Genomic DNA, 27,273 nt, shown 5'->3' on the forward strand with positions numbered 1-27,273 from the left:
CCCCCCCTCCCTTAACGCCACTGTTGCGATTGGTAATTTCAGCTAATCATCCTTCTGTAGGGAAATTATGGAGAGGCTTTTAGAGGTCCAAAATGCTATTGACAATTGTCATATCCAATATCGACAAGTCTATCGTGAGACCTACGACTTGACCTTGAAGGCTCTTCGTACGTGGCCCGCAGAGGTTGACAGCGTCACATGGCCTATTTGGATTAGCGATTCATTCCTAGACCTGCTCGAGCAGGGAGATTGGATTGCTCGTATTATCTTCTTATTTTATGGGTTAAATCTATTTTTAGGCTCGCGGAAGTGGTTTAGAATGGGGGCAGGGAGGCGGCTGGTACTGGGCGTCCTAGAGCCCATTGGGACAGACATACCGCCACAATGGGAAGAGATGGTTCACTGGATGAAACAGGTGGTAAATATATAGCCGAGTCTAGTGCATCTGTTGCTGCTAATTCAGGCACGTACTACATGGTTTCGCCCCTCCGGGTCAGTATATTCCTGCCGTGATGAAAGTCGCGATCCGATACTTTGTGGGGTCAAACGCGCAGCGTTTCAAGTGAACCCCAGTACATGAAAATCACTACATGAGAACCAAACTCTGGTCCGCAAATATCGGAGATGGGCTGCCATTAGGTGAAAAAATGGATATCGTCAAAGCCAGTCTATGGATGCTAGCTTGGTGTATCAGAATGATTTAATAACGCGTCGGGCACTCAACTACTGTTTCAGTCGTGCCTTTAGAGTAGGTTGCCGTTATCTATAGTTAATGTAGCGTTCATAGTAAACCAGAGTATTACCCCAGGACGAAGTAGACTCTAAAAGATTTTGTTTGATAAATCATTTTATTTATACTTGAGCACAAATATCTTAAAGTATATCTTCTACTAGATGGAGAGATCTTCGGTAGGAATTCCTGTAACGAATCAATACAAGATTTCAATATTTTATCAAGCAACCCATATTCTTCGCCCCTCCATAGCCTATATGGAAATTTCACGATGAGAGATCCCACGTTATAAGTGACTCCGATGGTCGACTCAATTAAGCGCCCATAACGGTGTTTTGCCATAGGGATAGCAAATCCCATGGCACCCGCCAAGGCAAGGTCCATGACATAGAGGCTATGGAGGTCTTGTGGCTGCGTTGACTTTAATTCAATCGAACGTAGCTACCTTCCGTATTGAGCAAGTACGGTTACATGAAGCTTGTCCTCATGGATCTGCTTAAATTCGTATTGCTAATAGCACAATCGTTGTGGGTCGTTTTACTAGTACGGAATTCCCTGCTAATATATTCTAGATATCGAATTAACTACCGGCTTAGCGAGTTATCTCCAGGAATATAGGGAGGAGAAACCGCTATAAACCCAAGCACAAGACGTCCGGGTAGAGGCAATGACATTCGATTAGGCGATGTGGTGGTTAGTAAACCGGTTGGGAAGTATAGTGGGGTGATACAGTATGATTATGGCAAGGCAGTCCAAGGTGGACAGTTAGAGCCAACAGGCTCCTTAAACAAACCACCACAGACTCTTTTGACACATATAAGTCGACTTGAGGCAAAGCAGATGACTGGGGGTGAGGAGGATGTTTCCAAGATAGTGTCGGAAGTGTTGGAACTGAATCCCGAGATGAATCAAATGTTTTCACCCCCAGAACACGACACTGATTTTCTTTTTCTTTCGTCCTATCATCATGGCAACCAAGGAGATACCTGCGAAAAGTGTGACAAGGAGCAATTGGTTACACGAAATCGGCGTGATACCAGGGCCCCATTCATCCACTACGGATTGATTGCGTCCGGGGATCAGGTGATGAAGGACTCGGACACACGAGATCGTCTAGCTCAACGCCATGGGATACTCTGTTTTGAGATGGAAGCTGCGGGTCTCATGGATGATCTCCCGACGCTTGTGATTCGAGGAATATGCGACTATTGTGACTCGCACAAGCAAAAGGAGTGGCAAGGTTATGCAGCTTTGACAGCAGCTGCCTATGCAAAGGTGCTGGTATCTGTTATACCTGTTTGCTATATGAAATTTGACTCGCTGAAGAGCAATAAAGTACAGCATTGGGTGGTCTCGCTGGCAAGGAATCCGAGATTTGTTGGTCGCCAGGATGAAGTCACGAAGCTAGAAGAGTTAATTACAATTCCAGATGGGCCCAGGAGGGTTGCAATCACCGGCTTGGGTGGAATCGGAAAGACGCAAGTGGCCCTAGAGGTAGCACACCGCATACGGGACCGAGACAAGGAATGCTCAGTTTTCTGGGTTCCTTGTATAAGCAATGAAATGATTGAGCAGACATTCCTGAATATTGCGCAGATACTAGGGCTCCATGACGTGAAACCAGTAGACGTCAAGGAACAGACTAAAATATATCTCAGCTCTGAGCGTGCAGGAAAATGGCTTCTCATTTTTGATAATGCGGATGATACAGAGATGTGGGTCTCAGCCAATAATGCAATCCCATCCCTCGAGGACTTCCTCCCTCAGAGTGACCAAGGCCACATTTTATTCACGACCCGCAACGGAGAGCTTGCGGTTGACCTCACAGCATCCAATATTATTGCTCTTCCAGATGTGGATAAAGAAACTGCATCTAATATCCTCGAGAGCTTACTGTTACAGAAACAGCTGCTCGATGACCCTATTACAACAAGTACTCTCCTAGAACAGCTCGCATTCCTTCCATTAGCAATCGCGCAAGCGTCAGCATATATAAACAAAAAGCGCCTAAGCCTGTCTGCATACTTGATGCTTTTTCAAGAGAAGGAACAAGACTCTATCGAGCTCCTTAGTGAAGACTTTAGGGACCCAGGGCGTTATAAGGATATCCAAAACCCCGTGATCACGACATGGTTAATATCGTTTCAGCAGATTCAACACCAAGATCAATTGGCAGCAGATTACTTATCCTTTATGGTCTGCATCGATCCACGAAATATTCCCCAGTCCCTTCTTCCTCCGCAGACCTGTAGGAAAGAAAGCCTCGACGCTTTGGGGCTCCTAAATGCATACTCATTCACCAATAGCCAAGACTTGAATATAAGTATGCACAGACTTGTGCATATTGCAACCCGGAATTGGCTTAGAAAGAATGGACGTTTTGGGTACTGGATCCAACGAGTGGCAGGTCGTATAGATATGGCTTTTCCAGATGATCACCATACCAACCGACGACTTTGGCGAGAATACCTCCCTCATGCCTTGGCACTGGTGCATGATAATGAATTCGTTGTACAACAGGAACAGTATGTCAATTTGATCGAGAGGATTGCAGATTGCCTTGATAGTGATGGAAGATATCACGAAGCGGAGGTATTATATAGAACGTTAATGAGGATTAATCAAGAAAGAGATGGTCCAGAGCACACAACCACGCTGACCAGCATGGTGAACCTAGCATCAACCTACTGGAATCAGGGACGATGGAATGAAACAGAGAAGCTGGATGTACAAGTTATGGAGGCAAGAATGGCAGCCCTAGGGGCGGAACACCCTGATACTCTTACCAGTATGTTAAATCTATCAGTGACCTACAGAGATCAGGGACGATGGAATGAAGCAGAGGAATTCGGGGTCCAAGTTATGGACAGAAGAAAGACAGTCCTAGGGGCGGAACACCCTGATACTCTTGACAGTATGTTAAATCTAGCATTGACCTACTGGAATCAGGGACGATGGAACGAAGCAGAGGAATTGGGGGTCCAAGTTATGGAGGCAAGCATGGCAGCGCTAGGGGCGGAACATCCCCGTACTCTAACCAGCATGTCGAATTTAGCCTACACCTGGGAATCTCAGGGCAAATCTCAGGATGCCTTGTCTCTAATGGAAAATTGTTTAGAGTTGCGCAGGAAGGTATTAGGGCCCACGCACCCCAATACCAGATCCTCGTATCATGCTATTTGCGAATGGAGGGATAAGTATAGTTTATCCTCAAGCCGTACCCCCTCAGCAGCATTGAAATACAAGTCTCGAAACATCCTCAGTGAATTTTTACCGGGGTCTGCGGCAGCTGTTATGGCCTCTCAGTCTGCCCGTGAAAAGCTTGTCAACCCATTTCGCACCCCGGGACTATCAACCGCAGGTCTATTTATTGAAAACCATCCCTTTTTCACAGATTCCAGAATACCCTTACCTACGCTGGAAGATCGATACCTACAAGAAGTTGATTAATTTGGCGCTGCCATAGCCTCTGCCATCAAGCTGGGCAATACGAATTCACTGGTGGGACTCATTTGATCTCAAATTCTTACTATATGTATGATATTTTGTAGCTATCCTGACATTAAATAAAAAACGCGCTCCTGAATATTGAAAGACATGATGTTGATTGCACGAATGTCATACCTAAGCAAAATGACTGATGTTAGTCTCAGATTTTACCACTACGGGCTGTATTATGTACCCAGATGAGTGCTATATGATAAAACTAATAGATCAACAATGCCCATTAAGTATCTAGTCATCCATGGAGCCGCTTTATAGACAAGCTTAGTCGTTAAATCACTTATTTACTTACAGTGCAAAATGGTCTAGATGTCATAAAGGTTCCGATAGAAATTCGTCATTCCTCAGCAGATCCCTTGGATCAAGACCGTTATTGATTGAGTTGTCACGATCTCAAGACACAGCAAAATAGCAAGATCCTCTATGGACATTCTCCACGATCATTATCTCGGAAATGGTACAAGACGCCCCTTTTAATTACCATGGGTTCTGATTGAGAGACAAGTTACTTGTAACGAGAAGGCGGGCTGGTCTCACCATCCACCACGTAGCCGCGAATGATCATGGATATTCCAAATGTAATATTAGAGATAGGATGATGACATATTCTCTCAGATCAGCCATAACATATTTGTCTAGTCTTGGTCTATACCTCCGTCGACCTTGATCGGACATTAAACCGACATAGCCGAGGCAATGGATGAGCTTATCTTATCGGATCATCTTATCGGCTATCAACCAGCCCATCAATTGTAACACACGAGCTCAAGAACCAATTCAACAGGACTACTACATCACATCCGAAGGACATACAAAATGTACGACCAACCCGTGTACGCCGAGACAAGCCCAGAGGAACTCTACCAATTCATCCGCGACAACCCCCTAGGCATATTAACAACTGCAATCCCCTCAACCCTTTATCCCCTCCTTCAATCCACCCACATCCCCTGGATCCTCGACCCCCCGAACCAAGGAAATGAAACCGCCAAAGCAAGACTCAGAGGCCACATCGCCCGCCAAAACCCGCAATCCAAAGCCATAGTCGACTCCCTCAAAAAATCAAACTCCAACTCCCCTTCCGGCTCCTTCTTATCTCAAGAAGTCATGATCCTCTTCACCTCCCCGCATCACCATTACGTGACGCCCAAATTCTACACAGAGACGAAGCCAGTCACGGGCAAGGTAGCGCCGACGTGGAACTATAGTACAGTACAGGTTTATGGCACCTTAACTGCGTATTTTGATGCCGAGGTCAAAGAGACGGGGGAGTTTCTGGAGCAGCAGTTACGGGATTTGTCTGATCATTGTGAGAGGGATATTATGGGGTTTACTGGGGAGGATGGGAAGGAGGAAGCTTGGAGGGTGGATGAGGCACCGGAGGGGTATTTGAGGGTTTTGAAGAGGAACATTGTGGGGTTGAGTGTGGAGGTTGAGAGGATTGAGGGGAAGGTTAAGATGAGTCAGGAGAGGAAACGGGGGGATCGGGAGGGAGTTGTTGAGGGGTTTGCGAGGTTGGGAACTGATACCGCGAAAGAGATTGCGAGGTTGGTAAAAGTGAGGGGGGATATGAGGGATGGTCACGGTGTTGGGGGGTGATTGTTCTTTGGCTTGTGGTGGAGGGAGATTGGTGTGATATTGTATCGTGGGACTAGAACAGAATACAGTATGGTATGATTATGGGTGGGTGCTATCGGTTTGTATAGCGCCAAATTACTGGCGACGATATACTCCTGACCGGAAACCGACTAAGGCTTGGATGTCATCTAGTGTGAACACTAGGTCCGGTCTTCTCTCTTCGCCTCCTCTGCTGTATCGCTTATCGAAGGAGACGACGAGCTCTCGTTCCCGACCTCTTCCTTCGTCTTATTACCAACTCTCAGACCCCGATAAACCTGTTTGATCTGCTGTATACCACCATCAAAAATAGGATAAAAGATAGCCACAAGCATAGTCAACCAAAGCCAGATGATAGCGACAACAATCCACGCCGAAAAAAACTAGAAAGTCAGATTAGAAATCAAGACGAAATATTTAAATGAAGATATGGATACATACCCCCTTCCCAAAAACATACTTCGACCCATACATCGGCAACGGCCAAATAACCCAATGACCAAGGAACGTGGCGATGGACCAAAATGCCGCAATGCGACCCCATCGTTTCAATTCCTGCGGATCAAACCCCGAGGACGGTCGAGCGCCTTCTTCTAATCTGCTTTCCTGTCGGATGCCTTTTTTGTGGTTATACACGGTTGTCAAATCGCTATCCAGTCGTTCTAGGGCAAGTTTCTCCTTTTTGAAATCATTCCAATCGTAATTCTGGGGGCGAGCTAGTGTGATAACGACGGAATATAGAATAGGCGAGAATGCAGATGCGACAGTTCCATATACACATGGCAGTATTTGACCCGTCGCGGAAACAGAAATGGAACCGTAGAAGTGCTGGGCGGTTCCAAGCCAGACACCAATCCCCGTTGCCATCCCCAGAACGGGCGAGAGAATGGCAGCAACAGTGCTTTGGCGGCGCCAGAGAATAGTAAATGCCATTGGGAAGATGCCGGGGCATGTGACGACGCCTAGGCATAAATCAGTATATATGCTATATACCATTGCAATATAGCGTGTACATGGTAGAAAGCCTTACCGAGCATATATAATGTCCAACCAAGATCGATCCCAACATAATGAAGCATGGTACTAAATCCGGCCGAGAACGCGGCGAAGAAAATCACACCGAAGTGACTGGAACGAATAATGTCGCGATCGGATGCTTTTTTGTTGAAGTATTCGCGATAGACGTCGAAGCTGAGAATGGAGCTGACTGCGATTACCTGTGCGGAAAGCGTGGATGTCACGGCCATGAATGTGATTAGAAGAATTCCTGCTGCTCCGCCTTTGCCTGCGATCGTCATCGCGGCGTAAGGTAGGACGAGACCTCCACTGACTTCGCTTGTGGTCATTCTCTGAATATGGTCGTTAGTACTGGGTAGTATGTTACGGTTGGGAAGTACCTACTCTCGGATACGTAGGGAAGGATGGCTGGTTTTCTAGACCAATGGCCACGGAGCTCATGATGGTCCCTAGTGCCCATGGGATGGCGAAGTATGCGATACCTCCGATCGTGTATCCCGGAACTACAGAGGATGGTGCGGCGGAGAATGCTTTGATGAAATAACTTGTATCCATCTGGGAGAGCTTTAGTATTACTGATGCAATAGATGAACGGCTGCACCTACAATAACGAGACCAAAATTGGAGCAAATGTGCAGGATCCCGAAGAGCATCGCCTAGAGATCGCGTCAGCGTGGCTGGTGTGCTGATATACGAATGCCATACCCCTTTAGATGTCATCGTCAGGTATGTCCCATCATGATTTCCTGAAACTGGGTGTCTTTGTGCAGCAGCTTGGACGAGGTCGTATAACCTGCCGATGGAACCGACCCCGTCGAATGTGAAAGCTTTGATAGAGAAGTAACATGCAATGATAAGGATGATCGCTGTGTGGAAGTAGTCGGTGAGGAATCTGCGTCCCCATGTAAATCTGAAATGTCCAGGGGGGTTAATGCTTTACTCACGTCGCTTTAATACCACCAACAAAAGTATAGACGGTCACACCAACGGGCAGAAGAAATGTGGCAGCGATAATGTGCATACCAGTTCTTGTTCTGGTGTTAGACGATGTGGACACTACGAAAAAGACGCTACTCACACAGCAGATATGACAGCAGCAGCTCCGAGGAGCATGTTCGCACAGGCGAAGATATTGTTGACCAGACAGAGTATCATGAATACAATATGAGCGGTCCGACCTGATAAAGTTAGCATAGCGTGGAGCCAGAGCGGTAAATAGATTATACCATATCGGATCCTGACCACTTCAAGAGAAGTGTGTGCCTCTGGAATTTTGCGCTTGCAGGATATTCCAATGAGGGCGAAGAAGACAATCATCGGACTGCATCCAGCAGCAAACCAAAATGGGCCCGCTACACCATAGTCATATCCGACAAATGATGAGCCCAGCATGGCTGTTGTCCAAAGCCAGGACTGTCACCAGTCGTTTGGTTAGGGCTTCCATAATTTGAGAGAATAGTGGCGGAGGAGACATACGGATATCACGGCTGATGCTGTTAAGCCGGTCCGAACAGTTCGATTGGCTGTCATGAACCTGGACGCTATTAGCGACATTTGACAGAATATAGAGACCAACATTATACATTTCCGTCTTCTTATTGTCTTCTCCCGTTGTCTTCTTGAGGACCTTGGTGATAAGCATCATCGCTAAGGCAAGGTTAGTGAGCCTGGATAGGTGCCCGTAGTCCCAAATGTACGGAATTAGCATACCAAAAGCGATGATCAGGCCAATGACCACTACGATTACATATCCAACTGCCTGCGACAAGAGTGGTTGCACAGAGTCGTTGGCACCTCTGGCTGTTAGTTCTGCCATAGTCGCTGAATGGAGCCAGCAATCTGGTTCTATATACAGAACTCTTGTTTCTCTCCGTTATGGAATCGCTACTGTGCGAAAGTAAGAATTCGACTGACGGTTTCTAGTTAAGACGACGTTTACTTCAATGGGTATTGTGCGAAATAAGTATTTCTATATTGTGTACCGATCCCTCGACGGCTTTAATTCCCACGAATGGACGCTTTCGCCAGAGCTCAAGGTGGTGCATGATCAGCGCCCTTGCATATATCATAGACTATGAGAGGGTTAATGATATGATATGGTTAGTGTATGAGGTGATTTGGCTCTATGCGTGTTGGGATTGGCTAATTCATTTATCAGATAGACTTCTGGACTGGGTGGATAAATCAATATATGGTCGAAAAAACCGATAATCTGGTAGATGTGTAAAACCCAAATTTATTCTAATTGAACATATCCCGGCTTGATCCCTACTTATATAGCTATATAGCGCAGGGACATGACAGTCGTCTTCCATCCGCATGGATGCCATGATGTACTATTTTAAAAGCATTACGAGCGATGCTATAGGTGTACAATGGTAACAATGCCGTGTTGTCTTGTTTCAGTGCTTTGATATTCTCCATTATGATTTTGATCTTTATTGTTAATTCGGGATATGGCCGGGGACTAAATTGCGTGATGCTGGTGTTTGGTGACGAGCAGCGGCCGATTTTCTTGGTAGAGAAAATCTCCGCGACTAAATTTTGGATCTTCCCTTCCTGATAATAGCCCTACACGTAGGTGAGAGAGAATACAAACAGGGAAATAGCGCTCTGAGTTTAAAAAGAGGTGATCGTTAATATGTACTCCGTACGGCCGACCTCACACATCCCGCATGGTGTCATCGCGACCCACTTTGATGCTATGCAGCACAGGAGCAACACCCCTCCATCCCACTGAAGACAAACAACGAGGGGAAATTCGGGTAAATGCTGTTAGCAGATATTAATACTCATGGAGCGACGCTTGGTTCTATGGGCTTCATCTCTTGTTGTTCCCTCGCTTTTTGTACAGACAAGTGACTGGAATTCAATTGATACCGCGCTCTCCTCTCTCTTAGACTTGGACTTCTTGTTTTACACTTCAGTCTACCAGAGAGTTTAGGAGATTCTGCCCTTCTTCGACCATGACACTGACTAATGACCCCTCCCGGCCAAATGGGCCGCGCAAGTCACTTATCCTTAATGCCTTCGTTGAAATGTGTACGAGGGAAAATCTACATAGCCAATTGACACCATAGATATCGTTAACCACGAGTGTAGGCAGCGGCCACCAATCCCCAGGCCTATGGCGACACCCAGAAGACGAATCCCATCGATTCAATGACATAGACCACTGGATTGAATTAGCGAAACTCCTCGAATCGGCTAAATTCCACGGCATCTTTATCGCAGATGTTCTCGGTATGTCACTATGACCCTGAAGCGAGAATAATGAACTGAAAGTCCTTTAGGAGGATATGATGTATACAAAGGGCCCAGGAATTTGGAGCCGGCTATTATCTCCGGAGCGCAATGGCCAGTCAATGAGCCCTTGGCTGTGGTACCTGCTATGGCGGCTGCTACCACGAATATCGGGTTCGGGGTGACAGTCACCACGACTTATGAGCAGCCGTATCACTTGGCTAGACGGCTTTCGACGATTGACCATTTGACTAAGGGGCGGTAAGTCAGCGAAGGCTTCCCATTGTGGACTGTGACTAATTTATTGTTTGGGTTTGTACAGGGTTGGCTGGAATGTGAGTTAGACTTAAACAGATGGAGTTGGGATATTTCTAATGTACATTAACCTAGATCGTCACCGGATACCTTGACTCTGCTGCCCGAAATCTTGGTCATACTCAACAACCACAGGTAAGTGCGTCGAAACCTGGAATCATTCATATGAGACTTCAATCTAACAATAAATAGCACGACGACCGCTACGCAGTTGCAGAAGAGTACATCAAAGTAACGTACAAACTCTGGGAATCATCCTGGCGATCAGACGCCGTCGTCCTCGACCGAGAACGGGGCATCTATACCGATCCATCACGAGTCCGAGAAATCAACCATGTCGGAAAGTACTTTGACGTTCCAGGACCACACATCTGCCAGCCCAGTCCCCAGCGAACACCTGTCATTCTCCAAGCCGGCACCTCAAAGGCAGGCAAGATCTTCGCAGCCCAACACGCTGAAGCCATCTTTGTCGCCGGGCATAGCCCCGTGGTTGTGGCAAAGAACGTGGCGGAAATCCGAGAGCTGGCGAAGACGCAGTTCGGGCGCGATCCGCAGAGTATTAAATTTTTGGCTCTTATTTGTCCTGTGCTGGGTCGTACTGAGGAGGAGGCACAGGAGAAGTTCAAGTATTACCGCAGTTTGGGGTCAATAGATGGGGCGTTGGCTCTGTTTGGTGGGTGGACTGGGATTAATCTGGATACGTATGGGGATGATGAGGAACTTCGGCATGTAGAGAGTAATGCTATTCGGTATGTGCGCGATCATGAAAGTTACCTTCTGATGATCGTATGGCTAACTGTGTCTGCAGTTCTGCTGTCGAAGGGTGGTCGAAGGCCACACCTGGCGTCGATAAGTGGACTAAATCCACCGTCGGGCAGCATATCACCGTGGGCGGCTTAGGGGCAACCCCAGTTGGCACACCCGAGCAAGTAGCCGACGAGATGGAGCGATGGGTGCAGGAAGCCGACGTTGATGGATTCAATCTTGTAAGTTCGCAGCATATCTGGTTCCAACATTTATATTCGAAGTATACCGTACTGAAGGTCAAAAGGCATATGCCGTAAAGCCCGGTTCATTCAAAGATATTATTGAACTTCTGATTCCGGAACTTCGTCGTCGTCGTCTGTTTTGGGATGACTATGCTGTCAACAAGGGTACTTATCGGGAGAACCTCTACGGGAAGCCGGGACAGAGTGGGCCACCACAGGACCATCCGGCTGCCAAATATCGTTGGAATGCAGGGGTTGATGCGGAGGAACATAAGATTCCCGCGAATTAATTTGGCTTCCCTTAAACTAGGAGTCAGGACATGTTTCATTGAGTGTTATGGATCACACCTTTTCAATATATGATAACACCTCGCTGAGAAAATAAGCACCGGCGGTTCAGACATATCTGAATGGCTTGATTCCCGACATGCAAAAATGGGCCATGTATCCAGCATTAAAAGCGAAATGAAGCCGTATGCCCCATTGCGTTACCCCTCTCTCTATGGTGTCCTGCGGATATGTTGCAGTAGATTATCATGTCGATTGTACACCTTCCTATATCCCCGGACCGTGCAGTGTTATTGTTGTGATTGCTGTGAAGACACATAGAGGATATCGATGTGCCGCATTTAATCAGCCTTCCGTCCGAAAGTACCACTATACTGACAGTCTTCCCAGCCACATCGGAGAGGAGTGGTACTGCCATTACTGGGTCAAGAATCCTTTAATAGACTTGAGATGGACTCGGGGTTTCCAATCCTTGGTTATGCCCTTAGAGTTTTAATTGTTCGGACACTTGCTCCACCGGAAGACGACCAGGATTTGAAATTGGGATCCCATAAATTTATACTAAATCAGAAGATTCACTACTACATTAAAATGGATTATTTTAGAAAAAAAATATATTTTAGGAAAATATTCTATACGAACTCGATACTTAAGAAAAATACCAAAAAGACTGCATAAAAAATCATATGACCAAATGGTTACTAAGTTTGGCCTGTTTCCTATGTTTATCTAACCATTTGGTTCTGAAATGTTGCGTTAGCCATGGTCTTTGCGGTTAGTGCCGTAGTCTAGATACATTATATAGGAACACGTAGGAGCACCAAAACTGGGCCAATCAGAGACACTGGATCCGAATTCAACGCTTGAGATCCCAGGTACTAGGGCACAGAATATAGAGTAAGTCAACAAATAGTCCTGTCAACACCGTCAGATATAAGTTTTGTTCCCGATTGTAAAATTCTCTTACACTATATAGGCGCCAACGCGGCACCTAAAGACGTAACGGCAGACACTAGCTCTATCGCGTTATCAAACCACGCTTGGTGTTTCTGCGCGTCTGCTTGTCGGCTGTACCCAACGGGTTTGGGCTAATCGTGGAACCTGGTGGGATAGTAGGTGGGGCATCGAGAGAGAATGGGAGGGTTTTGCGGTTGATAACAAAGGACACTCGAAATGGGATCTTTTGTATCGTCAAGGAGGCTCTTGGCCATTGTCGGTTATCCAATTCATACATAAGATGAAACTGTAATATCTATGTGGACCTGTACGGCTTGCGTATCACTAAGACTATCGTCGAATCTGTCCATTAAAGCTATGCCTTGGGTCAGTGACAGCTCAATTACTCGTAATCATTTGCAACTTTGTGTTTTTCTGAATGCGTCAGTGGCACTGAGCTTAGTCTGAAATTGAGATTCGGCATTTCGATCTCTCGAAATAGCGGACAGAGGGACAGAGTAAGAGCATCACGCCACGTTAGATATAGAAAGCTTATCCACACCGCAAATTCAGTACACAATTTAAACCGCACCGGGAGTCTCGGTTTTATTATCCACCATCAGTCCGTGACAGCCAGCCATACATAAATGAAGTTGGGTGTATTGGATGGTCAAGTACCAAGGTACTAATGACACAGAGACTACTCATGACTTACTGCATCCGTATGTCTCGAGCTTCCTGTCATCCAAAAAAGGAGCTAGAGCATGTGAAGAGAAGCTTATACAATGAGGTAATTTCATGAACAACCTACAAGCGACAAATACCAAATAAACGTCATCATCATGTAACGGGCCTTCAAAATGCATTATTTAAACACAGGGAAACTACGTTCTCATGAGCAGTTGAACTAATAACCCTAGCATACCAATTAATACTTGAACTGCAGACTAGGAATACAGCATTATGGCAGTTACAACAAATGAGGTGACCCTCGAGAACGTTATCAGGATAAGCCAGAATGAGAATCAGTATGACTTTATCATTGTGGGAAGTGGAATGGGCGGCGGTACGCTGGCTAGAATGCTAGTCCAGGAGCACGGTAAATCGGTTCTTCTGATAGAACGAGGAGGAATTCGTTTCAATACCCATTGCCTTAATACTGCCCGTCCACACTGGCATCATGAAGCGCGTTCCGGCCCCTCGCAAGATAATGACATTGTCTATAGGGCGGTTAAGGAGCAAATTCCAGTTGCAGGAGGTAATTCTCGAGAATACGCAGGCGGCCCAGTTTACTGTCTTGGGGGCCGCAGCAATGTCTGAGGACTCTACTCCCCAAGCTTACAGAGTGGCTGGACTAGGGAGAATTTCCCAAGGGAAGTGGCCAAAGGCCTGACTATGGTCGTCAATGGCTGTAACGCTTTCGAAAGGGCATACCAGTTGGTAACTAGCAGCGAGACAGCAAGGCATGACGCACCATATCCAGAAGGTGTGACAGCAAATTATGAATACTACGATGGTAAAAAGGCGGCTCTGGGAAGAGAAACGGGGTTGAACTTTTCATTTGCGCCTCTTGCAGCGGAGTTCGTCTCACCAAACCAAAGCACAGATCAACTGTACAGTTTTCCTGCTGGCGCGTATAGTACAGTTGATTGGTTACTGGATCGCATATACAACAATGACACAAGATTGACTGTCCTGCTGGGAGCAGAGGTTTTAACCGTTAACCCACGATTGGACACACCAAACGACCGGAGGATCGACAGCATAACTGTGCGTCAGAAGGAAACAGTAGGGGAGATACGAACTACATCTGCCAAAGCCGTCATTCTCTGTGCGGGGACAGTTGACACAGCTCACATTGCAATCCGAAGCGGAATGCAGAAAAATGACCATAGCAACGTGGGTAAAGGGCTGACGGATCATTCAATATGGGGCACCCGTTTCAAAATTGTCCCAGATCAAGGCGAATCTCTTTCACCTCTGAAACTACAAGCATGGTGGGACCTACCAAGCGCGTCCCCGTCCTGTTCTTGTGCTTGCGAGGGAACGTGTGATGAAAGCTGTCGCTGCACTCGAACTGAACACAGGTGTGACTGTGGATGCGGGCGACCACGATGTTGCTGTTTGAATTCATGCCAAGGGATGCAGCCCAGAAAGAACCGACAAATGGAGGAGGTTAGATGTGAAGGAGACCCGGTGTTGATTAACATCTGTGTCAATGCGAACACATTTTTGGGGCATAGTCTGGAAAGAATGTTTCCTCTTCAATGTCTCAATCAGAGAGGGCAATCTCTCCCACAGGAGAGAACCGAGAACACGAGGACCAACACAGTGAATGTGACTTTCGAGTTCGCCTCAAAACTTGAAGACAAAAACAGAGTCCTCAACAAAGGTCAGCCCGCGCCGGTCCTGGACATATCAGAATCTGATGAAAACTCCGGATGCTATGAAGCAATGAAACACATGACACGCAATATTATGAAAGCTCTGCAGCCTGAGTTGTTTAATGGCAGATCCTCTGTGGATGAGAGGAGAATTAGGCTATCAAGAGCAGAATTCGGGGCAGTTGCTCATGAAGTAGGAACAATGCGAATGGGTACACAGGACGATGCAGCTGCCGTTGTTGATGAGAATCTCAAAGTTAAAGACTGGAAGGGTTTGTATGTCTGTGACCTGTCGGTTTTCCCAGCATCTCCAGCGGCCAATCCGTCGTTGACGTTAGTGGCACTTGCTATGAGACTTGCAAACTACCTGGTGGAAAAGAGTGGGTAGATGTTTCGAACGGGCATGAGGGTTCTCCGGATGTGAAAAGATAGCTCCTTTGATGTTTCGTTTCGAGCAATGCTATAATAGCCTAAAAGGTCAACGCAATTCTTAAAAAACACTGAAAAATATAGTTGGTGGGGCAACTTAATGGCTTTTAGTAGATCCTAGATAGATCCATCCAATGTTTCGACGAGGGGTCTGCTAGCATGATGGTCTGCTGACGTTGGTTTCTACTACCTTCGTTACGCCTGGAATATGCTTAGACCTTCCGAAGGCAACTTTTGCGTCGTCGTTCGCTAATAGCGTTATGAGAGTGGTATGGTTTGGCTTCCAGACTAACAAAGATCCTATCAAGAAAAAGTTCTGTTCTTACGTTCATTTAACTAATATTTTAGCTGGACTTTAACCTAATCCTTTGGCTGTTCCATATATTCAACGGGAAGCCAGAGTGTCATCGGTCTAGTTGCAGATATAATTTTTGAATCAGCCCAAATGCCAAAGTTTCTAGGCCGTTCCGTTCTTCTCAAGAGACCAGACTATGTGTATTCAGACCAGAATTGACAACCATTCGCATAACTATTGATGAACTCCAGTGTCAGTTTGATTCATATCTAAATTAAATCTCGACAGATCTAATGCACAGATTTTAACATGTCATCTGGATCTCCTGACGTTATTTCGTCTGCTGCCAATAGCGGCGTACTTACGAGCACCGGACAGAAACCTTCCTCAAGAAATGTGGGCTATTGGGGCGATATAAGACCGAGCGTGCAAAGCATGTGGGAAGAGGTGCAGGGCCGAACAACTTTGTTTTTAGGATCGGCCTTGTCATCTTTCAAGCCAACTTGTCTCCCTGCGTGGGATAAGTTTGTTGAGCTCCTCTGCACTTCAATTCTGGACCAGGCCACTACAGATGTTTCCTCACATGATGGTATGCTGCATGGAGGTCCAATATCAATACTGGAATTCAGCTAAATGTGGATAAAGTGAGTGTTCTAAGGGAGATCATCCTCAGACCATTGAATGTTGCGAATTATCACATCACTGAACTCATAGCCCGTCGACTTGGTGACGAATACATAGGTGTTCTTAAAGCTTTCACCGCGAGAAGGGAAAGCTGCAGTTTCTGTCATTGTAACGTCAATCGAGCACATCTTTGGGCTGCAGAAAGGCTGCAGAAAGGCGAAGTATCGGTAATTGTAACAACCGATTTTGATAATTGTCTGGAAAAGGCGTTGGAAGTGCTTGAAGCGAGTCAATACGAATTTACTGGAAGGGAACATGTGCATGTTGAAGCAATTTCCAACCACTTTAAAAAAGGCTGACGTGACCCCTTCCAAGCATTCTACTTTGGTAATCGTGGTCAACGGTCGCGGACCATCTCGATTTGCAGTGTCATTGATGGCACAAATGAACAGGAGAAAGGTGACATTCCTTTTTAAGATCCACGGTTCACAATATCGACCAGAAACTCGTATTGATACCCGGCTCCAGCGCGAACAGAGCTTGCCTTCTCATACTGTTCGCATCATGGAAACATTACTGAGACACACTGTCATGTTTGTGGCCTGTTACAGTTGGTCAGATATGGAAGAAAACTTGGATTACCTCTGCATGGATCGAAATAGAGACAATTCGCGTATCATATGGCTCCAGAGAGATAGCGCAAATATCACCAGTGCAGTAAGAAAGCTTTTTGCTCGATTCAACGATAACACCAGCAGTTCTGGCGGGAGGTTCTGTCTTATGGAGGGGTCTATTTGTTTGGACATCCCTCGGGACGGCTTTGGACAATTCGAACAAGCAATAAGGCAATGGGCAAATGGTATTGGGCCTTCATGGTGTAAACTTGTTGTGCTTGATATCGTGAGGCATTTCTAGAATGTGCGCCAAAGTGGCATCCGTTCCGTTGAGGAGAAGGCATTGAGTGTAGTGGCCGATAACACCGATGCTAGACAAGATTGGAACGCTATTATGTGTTCTACGAACCTTGATAGATACACGGACCAGGTATCATTTCCCTTTAAGGAGGCCAGTAATACTATTGTACTAACATTGCTGACAGGCTACCAAGGCTAAGGTATGTTTGGCGGCCACAACTCTCTTGAGAACTATCATCATCACAACGAGCGAAAGCTCCGATTGCCCTCACAAGAAGTTAATGGCCTCCCTCCTGGAGCAATTCCGGCTTCGGTTAGAGGTTCTGTTAAAGAACAGAGTCCAGGAAATGTTTTCGAAAGCGCCACACACTCAGGGCTGGGTTATAGATGCTCTTTATGGCGTTGTATTATAGTCGGCAACGAGAAGGTCGCTTCACTGGAGGCCCTACGGCACGCATTCAATATTGCCTGGCTTGTAGGCGACCGAGGTGCACAAGATGCCCTGGGTAATATCATACGGTTCATTGAAAAGCAGAGTCTCGACACAGTACAAGCAGGCGACACCAATGTTAACGATCAATCTCCACTAGACCTCCCGGCAGAAAATGTGGCATTTATAGATTTAGACAACGTTAGCATGGAAATTAACAAGTACGATGTCCCACCTGAAAAATTTATCCGCGCACTGCTGCATCGAGCAATCTTATTTACTGACGCCATCGCTCTTACGCCAAACGTCTTGACTAATTCGCGTGTTTTCATACATGAAGTCCTGTTCCATGGTGGAAGCAACAAGCCGGACAAATTTTATCTTCAATTTTTGAGGCCGCTTCTCCCAAGGGTGTATGAGGGGAAACCACGTGCGCTGACAGCTTTCCGCAACGATTGTTTGCATAAGCCAGAGTATGTGAAAGAGAATGTGGCTTGGGAGAAGATCTCGGTACTAGAGGACTATTTTGAAAAGGAAAATAAATATGAATACTATGACGGGAATCAAATTGGCACGCGGTATGGGTCATATATTGAAAGGGAGGTGAGCAATGACTTTAAGCAACAGACCAAGAAGCATCTGATGGAACACTTCGATTCTTCCCTTCTTGAAACATCCGACCATAGTGCATACCGCGATAATGCTGAAGAGATTGCGGATAAACTGTTAAACACTTTACCAACGTACCTGGAACACGTCCAGCCTGTGACGAGGTCCAAACTATACAGATTTGGCGATCTATCCGAGCAGGCTTCAGATGAAGATATCAGAAATCTTATGAAGCCAGGAGAGTCGGGTAATATTCAGCCACTGCCCACAGCTGACGAGGAAGCCTTTCTTCGAAATCGTCATGACATTATCTCTAAACCATGGCTTTCTGCCCGGTTCTGCCACGAGATGTTTCACCCTCCGTATAATGCGAATATACCATTCGAGAAAGTCATTGAGTCTAATGAAAGTACAAGTGTCTTTTTCGTGCCAAATGAGCTTGGCTCCTGGATGTTTGCTGCCACAGTTTCCAGTCGACGGTTGACGAAGATAATACAAAACGATGCTCTGCTTTAGTTCTCAGTCAAGTTCCTCACAGCCGTTTGGTTAATGTGAGAAAATCACTTGCTCTCGTACGAGCTAGTCTTCATTCACAACAGCCCTCACTGAAGCGGATAACGAAAAAATCAAGGAAGCAGTTAGGAACCTACACCATGTTCCTTTCACCGAACAGTGTGGGATCTGCGATGTAGCATTGTTTTCTCCCGAAGAGAGGAGAAATCCACTGCGCTTCCTGGAGCAGTGCCTTTTCTTAGTTAGAAATGGCAAACCATTGGAAAGGATGTACGAACATCCGATACTCAGTTTTCCTGGGCTCCACTCAATAACTGTCCAGAATCAATCTTAGACCGCCCATGCGACCGGGTCTTTTCCAAGGTGTACGTGTGCTGCGGTACAGGAATGCAGCGATACCAGCATTACAAAAGATTAAAACTTGTGAGGAGGTTATTTGCCTTAATTTTGAAGTTGGTTAGCCACTGGGGAAACTGTGTTGGCTCTTCCACGACTGTTTGCAACAATGGGTGCCTGTTCCACTCCCACAATTTGTCTTTTGACGTCTTCGCTTTTTTCAACTGTGATAGGCTCTGTGGCCTTTTGCTTCCTTTTACTGGAGTGCCTTATGCGTTTTGTCTTTCTCTCGCTGAAGCTGCGCAGCAGCTCATTTTGTAGTCTTCTCCTGTCGGTTGACTCCTTCTATAGCGTTCACTTCACTTTCCTAGGTTTTTTCGTTCCTCAATCAGGGCTTAACAATAGTACCTAGTCTCACTCAAACAATACCGTTTAGTTCATGTAGAGAGTGAATAAAACAAGTGTTTCCTTTCATTTTCTTTGTTCTTTTCACTAGTACTACATCCCTATTGGATGTAATACCTTTTACCGGCTTCCTGCAACTGCACGGCAAGGGTAGCAATTATTGGAAAGCGAGTCTAGTACTCTCTCTAAAATAATTATATAATCTGAATTGTATCTGTTTATTAGTAAGTATACTTCAGCTAAGGCTTATTTTAAACGTACTACTATCAAGGTATTGGGTTATGTTTATCAGTAGCTGTTGTATCTGGGAGTGTCTTACTCTTGATATGGAATAAGAGCCTGTTAGCAGGACTTACAATAGGTGTTACACTATATCTGACCCCAGCTTTTTATAAGAAAATATTTCAACTTACTCACCAGGAATAGTATCACTTTAAGAGTAGTATTTATTAACCTTTACCCAACCTGCCTCTAGCGTGTAAAAGTACTTGTTGATTCTATAAAGTATGCTTCTGCTGTAGCTACTTAATTCACTGTTTAAGGCACTCGAAAGCTTTATTATAGAATTTTAATCTAGGATGTACTGTGGCATCTCGGGTTGTTTAAGAGCTCAGTTGGATAGTGAAAGAATGGCTCAGGAATATACAGAAGATAGTTAACCTGGCACCGTTCTCTATCTTGAAGCAATTTCACTTCACAATCATACCTTGCACAGAACGGCGCAAAGATACTGCATGGACACTTTACACGAATTGAATGTTTTCGATAGAAGATAACAAGCCTGATGACCGGCGGTACAAACAAAATTGCTCAATTCCCAAATACTAAAGCTAACCATATATGCAAGTGTACCGACAAATATAGGACATCGCCCAAGTAAACTGCCTCTATATTTGGTGTGCCCGGCGGATATGTTCCAACAGATTATCCGCTCGATTGCACACCTTTCTACATCCCCGGGCCGGGCAGTCGTATGAGTGTGGAGACACGTGCAGAACATCGATGTGTCGCATTAACTCGGCCTTCCGTCCGAACGTACCAGTGTACTTGCAATCCTTCCAGCCACAGCGAAAAGGTGTACTCCTGTTACCCCTAGGTTGTGAAACTCGTTAGGATATAGAAACTACTTTGCTTGGTATAATTGTGCCAAACGACTCACCGTAACTGAACAGACTTCCGACGGTTTTGGGGTTTCCGACCCTTGGTTGCAGCTTTAGGGTTTACCGATTGTTCGGATGACCGCTCAGCATGGGGAACCGGTGTCATTCTCCGTGGCTGGTCTGCGATGGAGAATGGGTTGTTGAGACTCATCATGGGTTGATTACCGAGGCCGGTGTTGTCATTAGTCGGTGGGGCAATTAAGCTATGTGGATCCAAGGTAGGTATGACATCCACCTTGCGGATATAAGATTGGAAGTAACTAGGTATAACATAGCTTTGCTTTGCGGGTTGCGGTACGTCAAGGAGGGTACTTTCGGGATCTTCAAACTCCTGTTCTGTCCCAGATGGAAGGTTGAATTCATTCCAATCAGAATCCGCGGGAAACCATCCATATGCCATGCTGGGGATATTTCTGCGGAAGAAAGGAGATAAATGGGAGCCTGGGGGATATGCGAATGCCCGGCAGAAGCCTTTTCACTAAGGATACGTCAATCGGCAGTGAGAAATCTGAAGGCCATAGATGAGCCATCTGATAGTATTTATGTTGTTTAAGATAGCGTACATAGCGGGCGACGAAAAGAAGCCTTCCTTCACTTTTCTCCTTCACTTTTCTCCTTCACTTTTCTCCTCCAGATTTCTCCTCCAGATTTCTCCTCCAGTTTTCTCCTTCAGTTTTCTCCTCCAGTTTTCTCCTTCAGTTTTCTCCTTCAGTTTTCTCCTCCACTTTTCTCCACTTTTATTGAGTTCCGCGGCCATACGTAGATCAGTCAACCCTCAAACACAATTTGGACCAATAGGAAGACTTCATGGCTGATATTTTGTGCATATTTCGTTACCAGTACGCATCGTTACGCGGCTGACGAAGGACGGTAGACGGGAGTTTCCATCTGTTCTGGGACTTGCGGGGCGGGACCAGGCAACGAGTTCTCTGCCCCATTCGGCAACGGTCGAGCCGTGACCCTGGAAAAACGCTTTCAAAGAAAAAGAAAATAAATTCTTAGACTAAAATCTATGTATGGTAGGGCGCAAGCTGGGAGTTGCCTCATTTACGCAATAAAAATTTTCATTCTCTCCACTACAAAAGTGCCACTGGTTGGTTGATAACTCCTATAGTCACACGACACGTTGCATCCCTAACTCAGCAAAACAAAAATTAAAATCAGAAAATAAAATAGAATAATAATAATAATAATAATAATAATAATAATTAATACGACATGTTCTATTCAGTCTGAGCGTATACTAGAAACTTTCAGTTGCGCTTTATAAACACTATGGCAAGCCAATGCCGCCAATCCGCATTAGTTCATTTTCCTATATTTTTTGGGGGCTTTTTCTCACCCTTTTTTCCATTGGCTCTTTTACCGCTTGGCTGGCCGCCTTTTGATAATTCAGTACTAAGCCAATTCTGATTGATTCAGTAGTTCTCACACAGTCACGTGGCTATATGATTAGACCAAGTAGACCAAGTAGACCACGCAGTTTAACCAGACTAAGTAGACTAAACAATTCAAGTAGATTTAGTATTGTAAACTATTCTACTGGCAGAAACAAGCTAAAATATATAGGAAAATGAATCAATCCGGATTGGCGGCATTAGGTTGCCGTACAGTTAGATACATTATTGATATTTTATGAAGATCCCAGCCACTCTCATTCGTCAGTAGGTACTATCTGAAGACTCTTGCTTACTATATTACAAATAATACTCTCAATGATCGTGGTAATCTGCCATCATCCACTTCATATACCTCAATATATAGACCACACCCCCTTGCCTGACAGAAGCTTCACAACCAGCACCATGAAGCTACCGACTATAGTCACCACCCCACTAAATGTCGACGCTGTCTCGAAACCGCCAGACTGGGACACAAGGACGCCGCTGATCGGTGTTCCGATTAAAGCCCCAAAAGCTGCACAGAACATGCCCATCCCAATGTAGGTGCCAATGTCGCGCGGATCTTTGGGAATCTGGGCGAAACAAGCCGACAGCATGGAGACGACCGCACCTGAGGTGAAGCCATAGATCACGGAGAATACGACAATCGCCCCGACCGAGTGTGCGCGTGTCCAACAGAAGCACATAATACCAGTCGCCAATCCAGAAATACCAAGAACATTGAGGCGGCCTAGAAGTCGATCGGCGGCCATACCCAAGATGATGCGGCCGAAAAATGAGCCACCATTTAGCGTGGCGACAAGATAGAGGGAAAGCTGTTGTGACATGCCATGTGCACGCTCGGCGTAGGTGGGGAGGTAGAACATTGGAATGAAGAGTCCCATCACCAGGAAGAGGTTGGAGAGCACTGTACTGACAAATAGGGGATTTCGGAAGCCTGACCAGAGAACAATGGCCTTTTTGCGTGGTGGGAGACGGGGCCGCACTACTGCACATGAGGGAAGTAATATACCAAGCATCATGAACGCGCAGATGCGAACACTCCAGCCGAATCCCAGCTTGGGGTTATTTAGCATTTTCGTCAGCGCAATGGGGAAAATGACCCCGCCCAGAGATGACCCTGCGACCGCGATTCCCAGCGCGGCGCCGCGGTTGTGGAAGAAGTAGTGGCTCACAGCAGCCAGACCAGGTGCCATGATCATGCCGGATGTGATTCCCTCCAGAATGCCCTGCGCCAGCAGAAACTGGTAATAGTCTTTGCAGAGGCTGGTCATCATGGCGGAGAAGATGAAGAGAAGGGCACTTGGCCAAAGGACCTATTTCAATGATAGATCTAATGAGTACGAAGATCCATGGGCCTCCCCGAGTTCAGCAGAACGAGGAATGAGGTTTGGGGGAAGGGAAAGGGTGCACCAACCACAGATCCATACTGATCAAATAACGGCCCACCAATTAAGGTACCTGAGAATAGAAAAAACACTTGTAATGATCCTAGCCATGAGATGTCATTGGGCGGCCGCGTCGACAGTTGGTGGGTTTGATAATATTCCTGGTATACGCCAAAGCTATTCACATATCCAAAGGCGCAGAACATCAGTCCGGCAGCTCCTGCGACGACTGACCAGGCTCGAAGGCCTCCGTCAGGAAAATCGGGTTTCCGGGCAGCAGGGGCCACACTCGATGTCAAGTTGGCATCCTGCTGGCCGCTTGGATTGTTAGACATGCTAAAAGGCGGGTGAATAATGCGTCTAAAAGAATTGGTTCTGGTGGTAATAGTCGGGACCAAAAGGAAAACTGAGGATACAATCTTTGAGGTAATAATAAGTCCCAAATTAACCCGAGCTCGAAGATCTCGAAGTGCCTTATAGCTTGTTTATGCTGCCTCGCCTCAGCGGCGCTCGGTGCGGACATCTCGGGCGAAGAGCGGCGATAACGTTGCTTAGGAACATAGGGCTGGTAGCTCGGCACCATTCGAAAAGCGCCAATGAACAATTTTAATTTGCCCACTCAAATACCATCAAGGACACTGTCCCTGTAAAGGAATATGCAATCATTTGAATAGCTCGGCAAGAGGGAGTATAGGTAGACGTACCTATGTACTATGTTTCTCTATATCGCTGTTTCGGGTAATCATCTAAATCACACTGTACTATGTATGTATGTTATACAACCGGTTTTTCGAATATTCTGTTTTGGCTTCTTAAATTATAAGACAGAAAAGACACCACTTGCTTTTCAATACTTCTCCTCAAACTTTCATATCACTGATTCCCATACGATCCGTAATACAGATGACCGTGCCTAAGTATTATCGTTGTATATGTGACTCACAATGGATCAAATACTACAGACTCAACCTACGAGACTGAAATCCTGCTATTATGAACCCTAGGCAGTTTCCGAAGCCATCGATGATATCTTCTAACTAGGCTACACGGCTAAGCCGCATCAGAAAATATATCGTTATATTCCTACCACGTCCCTCAATTTTACTCTGGGTTCCTCGCTAAGAATCTGTTCGCTAATGGAATTGATATCCCAGAGTATTCCATTAATTTAGTTTGCATAATCTATCTATACCCCTATAACGAAATTCACAAGTAGGTCGGGTGGGGACTATCTAGAGTGCCACTGCTACCTCCAACCCCAGAGAGAATGGGGGATGCGATGTTCACCCATTTATAATGCACTGATTAGAGCGGATATTCATCCATCGAGTCCGAGAATATCCAAGAAGCCATGTCACCAAAGTTCAAGTTCATATTGCCGAATTCTGTAAGTGTTAATGGTACGGAATCATCCTGACGCACAGTATCTAGCTCTGACTCCGACGGACGCCATGTACCGCCATCGTCCCGCGGTCCAGTATCACTCTGCTGTTGTAGAATCTCCAACGCCTCTCGTGCGGCTATTGTAGCTGCCTTTAAGACATGCGCGGCAACATCTATGCCTTGCTCCATCGCTTCAATCTGAGCGATGGCCATATGTAGAAAGACATGGCTCTTCACGTTAGTTTCACCCCAGTGAAGACGCTTGACTGTAATGCCTAGAACCTGCCTGGTTGTGGTGAGGAGTTGTGCTCTGGTGTCCTGACGAATCTGGAGGAGCTTTTTCTCCGATTGATCTTCTTTAATTTGGGCCACGATCTCGACGCAGAGCACAATCGCAGCATGGTGCATTATATGCCGAAAGAGTGTGATCGATACCAGTAGCATCTGATCGAAGTCCCAATCCCGTTCAGGTGTAAGCAGAAGGAGGGCATTATCGAGGCAGACCTTGCGGGAATAATAATAGCGTGGGTCTTGACGAGCCTTGGTTGCAAACGGCCTGTGTAAGGCTAGCAGGAAACGGCGCGTAAGAAAATTGATTAGGTTGCGATGGACTGCAGTATACGAATGCAAATTTGTTTCGCTAGCGGTAATAATCCCTACTAGATTGTCGGTCTCTCTCAACACATCCTCGTACAACGGCTCAGTGAATGTATCGTTCATTAGTCGAGCTATCGTTATACGGGCCGCTAAAGAGCGTCGTAAGTGGGTTTGCAACGAGCTTTGAGTTTGTGTTAACGGGGTTACCTCTGTAGGATAGGTCGTGGTTGTCTCATCAAATGCATCGTCGTCAAAATTCGAAGGAGGCGTAGTATCGAAATCAATCGCGTTCGGTAGCATGCCCAGGTCCATTGATATCTGGACGTCAAGCTCCAAAATCGTGCTCCACAATCGCCGTCGCATTTCGGCATGGTAGAGAGGCATTTCCGGAAAGTGAATTGGGTCACGATGCAAACCCATATAGTTCGCTATGCGCTGTACTACCCCCTGTGCGAGCCATAATCTATCAGGCTTGCCACCGTTGAATTGGAGCGAAAGTACAACCAAGCAATGGGCCTGTAATCCAGATATAGTGGCGAAGTCTTTGCATCGAATGTCCGAAAGCCAGGCTTGGGCTGCTCGAATCCATTGGGGAGCATAAACACGCTGAAGTGTCTCTGATTCTGTGTCCTCAGAGAAGTGGACACCAATTGACACGACTAGAAGGACAATGGCAACGAACAAAGGTCGCCGTTTGTTCGGTTCGTCCCAAAAGGCAGAGTATTCCCGCCGAAATTTCGGAATATGGAGGATGCGAAATGGAAGCTCTACAAGGCGAATATAATTATCCACAAGTTTGTCACAAATTTCTCGAGCCGGTAGAGACCTAACAGCCTCTTCCAGTGCTAAGCCTGCTGGGGTTTGGTGGTTCTTTACAGATCGCGCCATAGCCTTGGATGAAGCGATCAAACCCTGCACCTCAGACAGTACCGAAGATGGAATAATCTCCGGGGCCCGATGATACTCTGGGTTGACATGAATCGGATACATTTCGTCACACTGATATTAATGGGTTAATTACGCTGCAACGCGCGCCAAAGGCGGAGGCGTACCTGACGATAGGTTGCGATGGGATGGGTGGTCCCAAGAAGGCGAGCTTTCGACAAGACCCCGTGAATAGTCCCCAGATCCAGCGAATCATTTTCATGGCGCCGGGTGTCGCTGATACAGCCTCGTGAGTATGGGAGGTCCCTCTGGCCATCACTACGGCGTTTGGTAGCAAGTGGAGAAGACAGTTGCTGCTGAGCTTGGGGCAACCGTGTTGCACTGGTATTGATTGGAACGGTACGACTGTTAAAGCTTCGCGTTGTAGAGTTGCCTCTCGCTTCAACCTCTGTGAGGGAGTGAGGTTCTTCATCTCGGTCGGCGGCGTAGACACAGCGTATCTCCGCCGCGGAACACCGACCGCAAGGGTCATTTCGGTCGCAACGGACTTTTCGCCGATGACATTCTACACATGAAAGCTGTATTCGTCTTCGCTTGCGAAGTGCTCGTGATTCCATTTTGTATTTTATCTGTCCTCCAGTTGCTTGGAAACGAAGAATGTGAACAAATTGTCCAAGAACCGATCTCCCGGATGGGCGGATTTATGGTCGGCGTATCGGTATTTCGGCGTTATTTTCCAAGTTTCACATTTATCGTCGGTCATACTTAGTAATCTTTGAGGAGCACTTTTTTATGAACTAACAACAAGCGAATATAGGAGACGTTGACCCTAATACAGGAACTCTTAGGAAATAAAGATCACCGCCAAAATACATT

General features: G+C 46.2%; 10 protein-coding genes across 10 annotated transcripts; 6 read left to right on the plus strand and 4 right to left on the minus strand.

The window, feature by feature from the left end:
• Positions 1–1,573: 1,573 nt before the first annotated feature.
• Positions 1,574–4,183, plus strand: BDV27DRAFT_158413 (P-loop containing nucleoside triphosphate hydrolase protein; the record flags this gene model as incomplete). Its single annotated transcript, XM_032072676.1, has 1 exon — positions 1,574–4,183. One exon carries the CDS (start codon positions 1,574–1,576, stop codon positions 4,181–4,183), a length of 2,610 nt encoding a protein of 869 aa, XP_031926878.1.
• An 870-nt stretch (positions 4,184–5,053) lies between these two features.
• BDV27DRAFT_165214 (FMN-binding negative transcriptional regulator) lies at positions 5,054–5,915 on the plus strand (the record flags this gene model as incomplete). Its single annotated transcript, XM_032073864.1, has 1 exon — positions 5,054–5,915. The coding sequence occupies one exon, from the start codon at positions 5,054–5,056 to the stop codon at positions 5,834–5,836; it is 783 nt and encodes a 260-aa protein (XP_031926879.1). The 3' UTR covers positions 5,837–5,915.
• A 100-nt stretch (positions 5,916–6,015) lies between these two features.
• On the minus strand, positions 6,016–8,687 carry BDV27DRAFT_145801 (sodium:solute symporter family protein; the record flags this gene model as incomplete). The annotated part of the gene is made up of 12 exons (XM_032070463.1): positions 6,016–6,237; positions 6,296–6,816; positions 6,885–7,203; positions 7,256–7,426; positions 7,477–7,527; positions 7,577–7,763; positions 7,816–7,899; positions 7,950–8,049; positions 8,098–8,284; positions 8,348–8,405; positions 8,455–8,518; positions 8,582–8,687. 12 exons carry the CDS (start codon positions 8,685–8,687, stop codon positions 6,016–6,018), a joined length of 2,070 nt encoding a protein of 689 aa, XP_031926880.1.
• Positions 8,688–9,837: 1,150 nt separating this feature from the next.
• On the plus strand, positions 9,838–11,708 carry BDV27DRAFT_158416 (LLM class flavin-dependent oxidoreductase; the record flags this gene model as incomplete). Its single annotated transcript, XM_032072677.1, has 8 exons — positions 9,838–9,913; positions 9,974–10,114; positions 10,165–10,375; positions 10,437–10,449; positions 10,505–10,564; positions 10,622–11,178; positions 11,238–11,415; positions 11,481–11,708. 8 exons carry the CDS (start codon positions 9,838–9,840, stop codon positions 11,706–11,708), a joined length of 1,464 nt encoding a protein of 487 aa, XP_031926881.1.
• Positions 11,709–13,605: 1,897 nt separating this feature from the next.
• BDV27DRAFT_158417 (uncharacterized protein) lies at positions 13,606–13,962 on the plus strand (the record flags this gene model as incomplete). Its single annotated transcript, XM_032072678.1, has 1 exon — positions 13,606–13,962. One exon carries the CDS (start codon positions 13,606–13,608, stop codon positions 13,960–13,962), a length of 357 nt encoding a protein of 118 aa, XP_031926882.1.
• A 75-nt stretch (positions 13,963–14,037) lies between these two features.
• BDV27DRAFT_158418 (GMC family oxidoreductase) lies at positions 14,038–15,414 on the plus strand (the record flags this gene model as incomplete). The annotated part of the gene is made up of 1 exon (XM_032072679.1): positions 14,038–15,414. One exon carries the CDS (start codon positions 14,038–14,040, stop codon positions 15,412–15,414), a length of 1,377 nt encoding a protein of 458 aa, XP_031926883.1.
• A 645-nt stretch (positions 15,415–16,059) lies between these two features.
• Positions 16,060–18,843, plus strand: BDV27DRAFT_158419 (uncharacterized protein; the record flags this gene model as incomplete). Its single annotated transcript, XM_032072680.1, has 6 exons — positions 16,060–16,339; positions 16,396–16,691; positions 16,750–17,249; positions 17,304–17,418; positions 17,474–17,488; positions 17,545–18,843. The coding sequence occupies 6 exons, from the start codon at positions 16,060–16,062 to the stop codon at positions 18,841–18,843; spliced, it is 2,505 nt and encodes an 834-aa protein (XP_031926884.1).
• Positions 18,844–20,461: 1,618 nt separating this feature from the next.
• BDV27DRAFT_129400 (uncharacterized protein) lies at positions 20,462–21,566 on the minus strand. Its single transcript, XM_032067182.1, has 3 exons — positions 21,448–21,566; positions 20,741–21,382; positions 20,462–20,673 (listed from the first exon to the last, which is right to left on the minus strand). The coding sequence occupies exons 2-3, from the start codon at positions 21,139–21,141 to the stop codon at positions 20,469–20,471; spliced, it is 606 nt and encodes a 201-aa protein (XP_031926885.1). The 5' UTR covers positions 21,142–21,382; positions 21,448–21,566; the 3' UTR covers positions 20,462–20,468.
• A 928-nt stretch (positions 21,567–22,494) lies between these two features.
• Positions 22,495–23,867, minus strand: BDV27DRAFT_158421 (MCT family MFS transporter; the record flags this gene model as incomplete). Its single annotated transcript, XM_032072682.1, has 2 exons — positions 22,495–23,460; positions 23,562–23,867. The coding sequence occupies 2 exons, from the start codon at positions 23,865–23,867 to the stop codon at positions 22,495–22,497; spliced, it is 1,272 nt and encodes a 423-aa protein (XP_031926886.1).
• A 970-nt stretch (positions 23,868–24,837) lies between these two features.
• Positions 24,838–27,014, minus strand: BDV27DRAFT_158422 (uncharacterized protein; the record flags this gene model as incomplete). Its single annotated transcript, XM_032072683.1, has 2 exons — positions 24,838–26,511; positions 26,565–27,014. The coding sequence occupies 2 exons, from the start codon at positions 27,012–27,014 to the stop codon at positions 24,838–24,840; spliced, it is 2,124 nt and encodes a 707-aa protein (XP_031926887.1).
• Positions 27,015–27,273: the final 259 nt, after the last annotated feature.

The sequence above is a fragment of the Aspergillus caelatus genome (assembly GCF_009193585.1).
Source record: "Aspergillus caelatus strain CBS 763.97 unplaced genomic scaffold BDV27scaffold_104, whole genome shotgun sequence".
In the NCBI taxonomy this organism is placed as follows: domain Eukaryota; kingdom Fungi; phylum Ascomycota; class Eurotiomycetes; order Eurotiales; family Aspergillaceae; genus Aspergillus; species Aspergillus caelatus.